Here is an 11,761-nt window from a genome sequence, read left to right as displayed (position 1 = left end):
TGTAATCTATGACACTGTGGGCAAGAAGACGAATCGTATGCCACCACATTCGTCAAAATAGGTTTAGTCGTTTGAGCTCTAAGCAGTCACGATAAAATTTACATATTTATATACAAACACACATACATATAAACATATAATACATATAAAAGATATTACCCTATTTGTCAGTCGGGTAAAAAAGTGAAAGTATAAACCTGTCTATAAGCTAAACATCTAGTTTTCGTATTCACAAAGCTTAATAAGAAATGTTAAACGTAATTTGTCATTTACTTTATAATGTAACTAAAAGGAACATGCTTTAACACAGCCTACAAAATAACCAAAATAGAAATTAACTTATAAAGAAACATTTTATTGTAAATAAGCAATTTAAAAACAAAAATTGCAACACCGAAGTTGTTTATGGTTTTGAACTCTATGTCCGGCTGATTTTATTACCTGATCTCATAAGTTAAAAACCCAATAAATGTTACTTATATGATATATTAAACCCAAAATAAAAACTTAATAAACAAATTCACAATTAAAAATATATCCGTAGTACACAATAGAAATAGTTTTTGAATAGTTAAAAACAACCTCACATTGTACCTGTCTTTTGAACTAAATCCTTATAAATAAAAATTACATCTTCAACACTTTGGTTTCACTAGTATTTCGACGCCCCCATCGAATAATCCTGTAATGCACTTTTACCGGGTTCTTGCTTTTCCGTCGAATTCGGCATCTTAAGGTCCTATTTTCACGTTGTGAATTTTTTTATATTTTTCTTAATGTTAATTACGGAGATAAAAAGTCATTATTGAAACAAGTTTTTTTTTTATTTCCGGTATTATCATTTTTCCTTCATAGCACAGAATACGCCCGGAATACATGAATGAAAATTAAATACAATGTAGCTATAAAAATTAGCTTTGTTTTGGTATCTAAAAGATTCTTGTACAATAATTATTGATGAAGTTATTAAAGAAATACGGTTTTTTGCTTCTGAAAAATTATTCGGTGGGGGTGTCGATTTATAATCAATCAAAATGAACATATGAAGATTAAGACACAATCATTGTGATAATTTATACTAACAAAATAAAAAGAAATAAAAAGAATAAAAACCATTTGAACTTTAAAATTAAAAAAAATAAACAATTCGTGGAACTGTATAAGGGTAATAATAAAACAAATGCAACATTAAATATATTATGGCAACATTAAAGTATATACTCACTAACCATAGACGAAGAGAACTGAATTAAATTAAAAAAAAAACGTTGTGTATGTTAATTAAACAAAGAAAACGATATTTTGATGATCATCAATTATTTAATTAATCTACAGATTTTTGTTTTCAAAACAAGTAGCAGATAAACTCGCGACGAAAGACTTTTAGCGAACAAATCTTAGAAGCAATAGGTGACTTAAAATTGAAATGGCAATTTTATCCTAAACATAGAAAAGCAACTTTAAATACAAACAAAATTAATATAAACTATATCAAGATAAAATTATCTAGATTTGCTAAATTGTTTGAAGTTGTGTGGTTTCACGTATACTAATTACGATGATATATTTAATTGTTGTCTCCTTCGCAACATGTAATGAGACATGTTTTCATAAGTGAGGAATGTGATCATTGTAGCGGGCACCACTCGTACGAGGTTCGGTTGTAAACCTTTGTAGAATCCCCTCCAGCCCTCGTGTCTGAAACCAATGCGGCTGCTATTTACAACGATAACCAAATATTATTCGCTAAAAAATTTTACTTACCGATATTTGACGTCACAAAGCATTAAAAAATAAAAGCGTATAGTTTTTTTTCACCTACCTTTTAATAAATTTAACTAACGTAAATATTTATTTAAAATTTTAAGTATATTTATATAGGATTTATTGATAAACTATTTATTAAAAGGGTTAAAGTTAGTAAGATAAATAAAATTAAAACAACATCCCCATTATCAATTTGCTATCTTTTATTGATTATACAAATTGAATAGGTGATTTGAAAACATTTGGAAACTTATACATTATATAAAAATATATAATATGTCTGAATTACGTAATCACTTTGTGGCCAGCCACTGAACACTGTTACAGTTCAAAGAAAAATATATGCGATTTTCTATTCAATGAAATAGTATGTGAGATATAATATCAATATAGTATATCTATCAAATCCCTACAGAAACTATATATATATATGTGTACAACAAAGCGTCAATAACATACAAAGATTATTGTGTCTATTTTATGTAAGATTATATACAACAAATATAAAATTTAATCAGTAAAAATGACAATAAAACAATATTTAGACATTTTTTTCATGACAAATGTCGATAATATTTGGAAAAAAAATGTTTTTTTAACATAAACTTCAGTAAAATATTAAAGTAAACATAGTTAATCCCAAATGACACAAAATAATTGAAAGTATTTTTTTTTTTCAAATAGATTAATTACGTGTGTGAATATAAAAAAATGTATGAATGATATACGACATTTTTTTCCATGTGTTTATTTTTTAATTGTTAGGTTATGTCTATGCAAACATTAAGATGGTATCACACTAGACAACTACAATGAAATAGGCACTTAATTTTAACACATACAATGCCACTTACTCGCCCCGCGAGTCCATTTTAAAATCGTAGCAGTATTGAAAGTGTTAATAAAAAAACAATAATTATTGATTCAATTATTCACTAAGGCAAAGGATTAAGGTGTATTAATATATGTATTAATAAAAAATACTTATATAGACGTATGTTTCTTAAATTTTATGTTACTTATTTTTGAAGTGTGACAGAAAAAAGGTGTTTTTTTTTTGTAATTTTTTTTTATTATTTGATTAATTTTTTTTCTAATTTCAAACTATACTTATTGTTGATACAAGTAAATCGCAAAACGAATATATTTTTCTCTGAACCGAAACAAGTCAAAAACCAAATTTGCAAGATCAAAAAAATAATGCGACAGTAATTAACATCACATTATTTTTGTTTTATTTTAAGAACCTCACACATATCAAAGAACGATACAACCAAAGTCACAATCAAATATAATAATAGTATTTATAATTGTGATACTTTTTTATATAAATAATATTTATATGTGTGAATAGAAATATTCAATAAATACTTATTTTATTATTTTAATATTAAAACCCACCTGTGGCTATTAAATAATTGAACTATTAAATCTGAAATGTGTTTATTACTGCAAGTTGTTTGAAATGTGATTTAACAAATACCAAATGGTCATAATATTTGTGTGTACACAAATTACATAAGCGTCTAAGACAGAATAGCTTCAAGCTTGCATTTTTTTATATAAAAACATAATTTACTAATATTAAAGTGTAATTTCTAACTAATTGTTAGTTTCAAATAGAGAAGCAAGTTGAAACGAATCCATCTTGTAATTTATTTCAACTGAAAACTTAAAGTTTGTAAACAAATAATCTCCTTTACAAAATTTGAAACAAAATGTATAATATATAACATATCATCAACCTTCTAATCGTATGTTTCTGAGACCAAATTTTCCATTTAAAAACATATTGTTATCACTATTTTGTCAAAGATAATGATTACGATATGTTTTATATCGAGATTATTGTCTTAGAAACCTACTGTTAGTGACGTTAGTTTGTTTACAAAGTTTAAGTGTTGAGTTGGAATAAACTATAACATAAAGAGTCTGACGTCGTCTCACCACACATGTAACGTTATACAATCGAAAAAAATACTTGTCTTTTATAAATGGAGATTGGGAAGTCAATGTTTAATATAAATCTAAGTACTATTATCACAAAAATTTAAAATTACAACTAAATTGTGCTAAATAGTGCAACTTGGCTAATTTGGTGTTGTGTTGCACAATTTTTGACGCAATCACGATCTGATGGGAAATGCTTAATAAACACGAGATTACGGTAATGGCGGGACTATAAGTTATTTAAAAAAAAAACACAACATATGTCGTGAGACAGGTTATAATAACAATAACTATCAAATATTTTGATCACATACAATTTTTTTTTTGCAAAAATTTATTAACAATTATAATTCTTCATTTTATGTGATTATTTAAAAAAAAAATTACAAAAAAAAATAACCTGTCAAAATCTCTTAATTTAACATGTCTACTGATATCTGATTTCTTAAATAACATAAATGTTGTCAAATTAATTTTATCTCATATATATACATTTAGAAAAAAATAGTACTCTCACAAAAATGCAATTACTAAAAAAAAAATTAAAGAAAAAAATAAAAAAATCCTGCTTAAATTACTAATCTTACCTTAATAAAACACTCCATATATAAAAACGACACCAAAAAGAACCCTGTTGGTGAACAGCTGTCAATTTAACGGTCATAGACAAAATTTTAAATACACAGATAAAGCATTATAAAATCTATGATTCTATAATAAAATGAGTAAAACAATAGATTATATCTCATTTTATAAGTAAAATCACAAAAGTAATAGAAAAAAAAATTAAAAAAAAATGGTGTGACACATTTTTTTATTCTATTAAGTCAAGGAGAAAATTTTACAAACCATTTGTTTTTGTTATTTGTTGAATTTATTATTTTGACAACATTAAATACTTGTTTTTTTATTTCTCAATACCTTTTTTAATTTAATTTGTTAATAATAATGTCGACGACTTCACAATAAATTATTTTATTTAACACATTTTTGCTTTTTTTCTGTATTTGTGAATACTTTAAATAATAATTATTTAATGTAATTTTATCACAAACTTTTAAGTTGTAATCCATTTTTTTTTTATTCATGATGTATTTACATCAATTTAATTAAGTTTTTTTTTAATCTTTTTATGATCAGTATCATCCTGTATACTTTGTCATTTGTTACATAAAATGTTAAGCAGATTATTTGGGTCATATTTTTTTCAAGCTATTAATTTTTAAAAAGCCTCAACCAAAAAATGTCTTTCAACATAAAAACAATCGAATCCGTAATCTATGCATGAAGTCTTTGGTCACACAATAGCAATTGGAATTTAAAAATATATATATATATATATACAATATTGAACTATTTAAGAAACTAGTCGTGCACGTTTCCCATCAGATAGTCGTCGATCGGTCGATATTCAATCGTTATTAGTGAATTTTTCCCATATGAGCATAACTAGACATATATTGGGCGTTACATGTAGGAGATACGGCGTGAGGCCCTTGTAGAAACCCCTGATGCGTTCGTACCTCCAGGTGTCGGTGACGCAGTGCCAGGCGCCGCGGTAGCTGCGGTGCTGGTCCTGGAGACGCGCTCGCACCACCTGGTACGGGTACGTCGCGCCCGCAGCTATCAGCTTTGATATCGCCGCGAACGACAAGTATTCCAGTGATGTCTGGAATTAACACATTCTTACTAACAGTCGCCCGCGACTTCGTCAGCGCAACAAAAAGCATAAAAATTAGGCTACAATATTCCCGCAAGCATCGGCTACCTTCCAGTGAGACTCCCGTAAAAATCGGATCAGCCGTGTCGGAGATTACCCGGAACAAAGGGGGTTTGCGGACAAACGGAGACAAAAATTTAAAAATTAGATTTTCCGTTAATAGGAAATACGATTTTTTATTTCGGTATTACATCTAGACACACCTAATCTAACCTAAAATAACACGAACTAGTTAACTGCAGTATCAATTTGAGTTCTATATTGCGCAATAACGTGTAAATCCTGTAAAAAACTTTACACTGTTCAATCTAAGATAAAAAGAAAGATAAATTTGACTAGATAGAAGACGGTATAATTTTTAAAATATCTCGATCATAAATAAAATCTAAAACAGTTATTCAAGAAGCTAAAAAAATAAATAAAACATACCAATTTAATGTCAATGGGCAGGTTCCTGTACTCGTTGTATCTGTTCTTCATCTCCTCGTATGTCATGAATTGCAGCGCGCCGTGCGACACACCAAACATGCCCGGCACAAAGCCCTGCAATACACAATAAACATATATATTGTTATTACTCAGAGTACCTTTTGCTATTAGATAAATTACAATATTTTCTTGTAACAATAAAGTCTGTTTATTTAATCTTCATATAAATCTAATTACTCTAAAAGAATGAGGTTAAAAGCTTACTATTATCGAGCAACATAATCTAATATATAAAATTCTCGTGTCACGGGGTTAGAACTTGAACTCCTCCGAAACGGCTTAACCTATTCTCATGAAATTTTGTGAGCATATTCAGTAGATCTGAGAATCGGCCAACATCTATTTTTCATTTTGTTTTTTTTTAACTGCGCGCGGACGGAGTCGCGGGCGACAGCTAGTTTTGTAATAAAACTAATAATGTTTGTAATAAAAGTAATAAAACTAATAATATTAATGTTGGGCGACAGCTAGTATAATACATAAATACAATCTTATTAATATTATAAATGCGAATGTTTAGATGGATGTTTGTTTGATGGTATCTCCGGAAAGGCTAAACGAATCTTGATGAATTTTGGCATAGATGTAGAACATAGTTTGAAAGAATACATAGGCTACTTAAGGTTTTTTTAGCGCCGTGCGGACTTAGTCCCGGGCGATAACTAGTATTGTGTAGTGTTTAATTTAAAATCAAGGACATAAATTAGTATTAGAAAGATAAGATAAAACAATTTAAGTGAGTAAAATATTTTGTTTTGCCAATAATTTATGCCTTAATAAAATATTTGGAAATTTAGTTACCTTCATTTACGCGGGTAAAAATATATGACGCTAATTTAATTACATAATAAATTAAATACACAGCAATAACTTGATCGTAATTAAGTTGAAGAATGTTGAAGAATAAATTGTTTAACTTAATTTATTTAACAAGAAACGATAGTTAAACTAATTAAGTGGTTATTTTTAAATAAAAACTGCTAACTTTTTTTTTAATTAGCGGAAATGAACGCAATTTAACCTTCTTTCTAAGAAACTCTGGAATCGAACTTCGTGTGTTGTAACATATACTGTACCTAACTAGCTGTCGCCCGCGAAATCGTTCACGCAGATTTAAAAAAAAACTTAAAGTAGCCTATGTGTTCTTCCAGACTATGTCCTACGTCTATTACCAAATTTCAAAGAGATCCACCAGCCGTTCTGGAGATATCTTCTAACAAACATCCATCCATACATATACATTCAGATTTGTATATTAGTAAGAAGATGCGGTGGATGGACGATTAAAAACAGTGATGATAATAATATTTGCACTTTTTGAATCAATTGTAACTCAATATTTTTTTTTATTATGAGTAAAGGTAATATTTACAAAGAATTATAATAAAACTAGCTGTCGCCCGAGACACCGTTCACACTCAATTAAAAAAAAAACTTAATAAGGTATGAAAAATAGATGTTGGCCGATTCTCAGACCTACTGAATACGCTCACAAAATTTTATGAGAATCGGTCAAGCCGTTTCGGAGGAGTTCAAGTCGAACCCCGTGACACGAGAGTTTTATATATAAGATGTAAACATCTACTGAATATGATTCTATGTCTATGACACAATTTATTTGTAAAATATCTTACAGCTCTTAAAGAATTCGAAATATTATGAATTTTGAGATTCATAATATGCTATCTGTACTAATACGATGAAATATCCAACCATATTAGTTGGTATGATTATATTATTTAAAGGTAGGCAACACATCTGCAAATGCAGATGTCTATGGATAATGGTCATTTCACTATTTTGGCGAATTAAAGTAGCCGCTTGGTCGTCTTTTGTTAAAAATTATTGATATTAAACTAGTCTAATATATAAAATTCTCGTGTCACAGTTTTCGTCAACGTACTCCTCTGAAACGGCTTGACCGATTCTCATGAAATTTTGTGAGCATATTCAGTAGGTCTGAGAATCGGTCAACGTCTATTTTTCATTTTTTTTTTAACTGCGCGCGGACTGAGTCGCGGGCGACAGCTAGTAAGACTATAAAAATGAAAAGTAATATTTTCTTCTAATAAATCCAGAAGTATTTGCTAAAACATTGACGCAACAAAGACAGCTCAAGGGCACTCTGCGTATTTATATTCAATCATTCATCTTTATCAATGTTATATTTACGAAAACCGAGACTGGTCGTAATCACAGCATTAGATAAAAAAAAACTTTATGCAATTCAACATTAGTATTTCTATCCCATATATAATGAGATATAAAAGAGAGAAGTTAATAGGTTGTCATTTATATGTTTACGCTAAATGAAAATAAATAATCTCTATAATTTATTCACCTGGATTAAATATAGAGTGTGTCCCAAAAATGCGATATTAACCCGACCTGAGACATGAGTCTAAAGAGTGTATGATTACACATTACTTTTTAAAATACAATTTTACAGAACAAACTTAACATTTATTCCGTCTTACATGGCATCCTTATTCAAACATAGGTCTCTTTTTTAATGTTATATCTCGCATGGGAATAGAACTCAAGAACTTAACATAAGGCTAAGTTAAGAAGTGATAAATTCAAGGCAAAACATGCTAAGCAATTATGATACATATTGAATGATCTAATAAAAACAGTTTACGTTGACTATCAGCTGTGTTTACATCATTATTTGTTTATATTTCCAACATACTTAAAATAAACTGACTCAATTACATACATATAAAATGAAGTCAATTGCATTATGGATGATTCTCGAGATTTTACAAGAAAATACTATTTCTTATAAACATTTTACGTATTTTATACAAATCTACTGAAGTTGTTAAGGAGTGTTTTGTCTCTAGTAGTGATTTACTTTACATTCTCGTTTTAAAATGTTAAACTTCAAATTACACCCAAATGACGTAACTCACTAACTTTCAACATTAACTAATGAAAATAACTCACCCTGTATAGCCCTCTGATGCCTTCAGTTCTGTATATTTTTGTGAGGCCATCGACCATGCCCTTGTACCTCTTATTGTCAGCTAGATGTTCATCACTGTACTGAAGGCAAAGGCGAGTTTTCACCACCCAGATAGGGTTGGTCATAATGAGAGAGAGAACTCCAGCTTCGGCCGCTGCTAACATATGAAGGCCAGGTCCCAAAGGTGTCCGTGCATTGCCACCTTGTATCCATGTTTTTATTGCATTGTAACTGAAGTCATAATTAGAATTCGAATAAAGTACTTGTCATGAAAAATTATACATCTTTTTATACAATTGTATGAAAGTATCAGCACAGATATAACATAAAACAAAAAAAAATTATTTGTGTTCTCAAAGCTGTAATTAATCAAAAAAATTTCTACTCTAAAAGTATTGTAGCGTGAAAACCGAAAAGGAAGATCAAAATTGTAAATATATAAAAAATTATAAAACTTAAATTGAGATAGAAATTACACAAATTATACTTACAATAAGAAATAAAAGCCCCAAGCAGATCCAGAACCCCAGACGTTGGGAGTAACCCCACGGTACAATCCTTTTACACCTTCCTTTTTAACTATTGTAACAAAAGCACTACCAAGGCCATCATATCTCGGTACTGTTGCGGTCCTGCCGTCATTAACTGTAAAAATTTTATAAAATAAACAAATAATTAATGAAATTGTTTAAGCTTTCGTAAACCATAACAAAAAATTAATTAAGAAGGGTAAAGAATCAGTGCGAGACGCGACGCGACTGCAAAGTCCTCAAAATAAACACTGAAACTAGTCCGAAACTAGTTGGTGCCATCAACGGACGATCACACATGAGTTATATTTTTAAGTTAAAGAGATAACCAGTATCAATCGCTACCAAAATACTTTAAAATCAAGAAATTATTTGTATACCTGTAAAAGCATGGAAAAATTTAAGTTCAAATGCTAGAATTCAAACCAAAAGATAAAGACAATAGGAAATCAATAAACAATTTACTTCAACATACAAAGAACAATGACTGTGTTTTCAGAACAATGATACTGCATTCAATAATAACACATCTTCATTCATTCATTGATTCCTTCCGTAATGAACATTACTGTGTTTTCATTGTATATACAATCAAAATCTGTTATAACGACATCGAAGGGACTACTCATATTGAGTCGTAAAAACCGATAGTTGTAACAACCGGTGACAGGTATTAATAGGAAAGATATGTAATAACATTCAGCCAGGACCTTTGATTTTGGTCAATTTAACCGGTATGTTGTTCTAAACGATGTCGCTATAAACGGTTTTGACTGTATGTTGATTATATTTTAATAAATAAGGTATTATGTGTGTAATAAGGTATTATAAATAAGGTATTCAATTGAAATAAAAAGATAATTTAACATCATCTGACTTATACTATTAAATATTTAATAAACAGTTTATTTCAACTTAAGAATAATAATTTTAAGATGTTATTGCTTTCTATAACATTTCCGTGTCAAATTTTCCCAAAATTACATTTCGTTGTATGGCAAATTACATTTGTTTATTTGGAAAACACTGTAACCTTCTAGATTTTAAACAAATTCTTCAAAATATCAAATATTAGAAAATGTTAACATGTAATTTTTTATTCTGTCTAGTAATTTTTATAAAATTAAGTATATCCACATTTTTATTTCAAATTAACTTTGGATAAGAATTTACTTTCATAAGCTAATATATACACATATATAATTAATAGAATAAGTACTGTTTGCGTCAAATAATTACGCTACGAGTTTTTTTATTATTGCATCAGGAACTCGTACCTTCGTATAGTACAGATTCACTTTCACTAACTGCAGATCAAGTTCATGGTCAAAAGATAACCAAAAAGTAAAAAAAAAAAATCAATCTCAGACATTTCTACAAATGCATCATTTTGTTAAAATAGAACAATTGGTGGCGAAAATGACAAGTGATTTGAAACTGCTAAAAATACAAGTACGCACCTGCAAATCTGATTTTGATAAGGTCCAAAGGGTGCAGAATTAAAGTAGAGGTGACACCACCTGATATTCCAGCTACCAGGTGTTCGTATTTAATATGACTGAAGAGGGCGAGTTTAGAAGACGACGTATTAGGATTCTTCATTGTAGTCATGTTGATTAAAATAAATCACAGTTGAAACATTGTGCAAGGACCTAAGGACACCTATACTTGCCGCGCTATATCACTTAGACAACTGAAAAATTTCACTAAAAAACAATCACCACTGAACATCATTGCTTTCGTAATATACCAACAAAGTATAAAATGTGTGAACAGGATGATTTCCACATGATTTCTTTCATTTCGTCGTATTCTTACATGTTCCGTTTTACGTTAATTGTCTGGCTTAATTACTCTTTGCTAAATTTAGTTACCCGAAACAATGTTAACTTCGAACTTTGAAAATATGTTCTTTGCAATATAAAATAAACTACATTGTAACAAATCATTCAAGTTTAGATATAAAAGATCGTTATTAACTACGTCAAGATTTATTTAAGCGCATATTGCAAAATAAGTAATAGCCGTATGTCTAAAGTGTCTTTTACTAAAAAGAAAACAATTTTTTGTAGCGGTGCTACCAGTATGAAAAAATTGCAAAACGTGTTAATAAAGGTTCCGGGTATTTTTTGTGAGATGCTTTAATAATCGCTTTGTATATAATTATTATGCATTTTGCTTACTATAAAGTTAATAATTTCAATAATTTAGGCGAATATTTTCACGTTTTACAGCGGCTTATAAACATTTTTTCACTTGAATATACTGAACCTAAGAAATATTTGGTTAAAAACGGATGCTAAAATATAATAATCATTTTAAAGTTTTTTATAAATT

General features: G+C 29.0%; 1 protein-coding gene across 1 annotated transcript; it reads right to left on the bottom strand.

Moving 5' to 3' along the window:
- Window positions 1-1,496: 1,496 nt before the first annotated feature.
- Window positions 1,497-11,266, bottom strand: LOC106716878 (mitochondrial folate transporter/carrier). Its single transcript, XM_014510523.2, has 6 exons — window positions 10,885-11,266; window positions 9,386-9,539; window positions 8,876-9,125; window positions 5,867-5,980; window positions 5,241-5,386; window positions 1,497-1,698 (listed from the first exon to the last, which is right to left on the bottom strand). Exons 1-6 carry the CDS (start codon window positions 11,033-11,035, stop codon window positions 1,554-1,556), a joined length of 960 nt encoding a protein of 319 aa, XP_014366009.2. The 5' UTR covers window positions 11,036-11,266; the 3' UTR covers window positions 1,497-1,553.
- Window positions 11,267-11,761: the final 495 nt, after the last annotated feature.

This window comes from Papilio machaon, chromosome 2, assembly GCF_912999745.1.
Source record: "Papilio machaon chromosome 2, ilPapMach1.1, whole genome shotgun sequence".
NCBI lineage: Eukaryota > Metazoa > Arthropoda > Insecta > Lepidoptera > Papilionidae > Papilio > Papilio machaon.
Note: the sequence above shows the minus strand (reverse complement) of the source record. Positions and strands in the feature narration are given on the sequence as shown.

Bases quoted from the DNA above. Each gene is read 5' to 3' on its own strand.
- LOC106716878 (XM_014510523.2), bottom strand. From the start codon at position 11,035: ATGACTACAATGAAGAATCCTAATACGTCGTCTTCTAAACTCGCCCTC. The intron at 9,540-10,884 runs GTGCGTACTTGT...AAATTTTTACAG, and splicing joins TATCAAAATCAGATTTGCAG to TTAATGACGGCAGGACCGCA. The intron at 1,699-5,240 runs GTACGAACGCAT...CATTGGTTTCAG, and splicing joins TGCGTCACCGACACCTGGAG to ACACGAGGGCTGGAGGGGAT.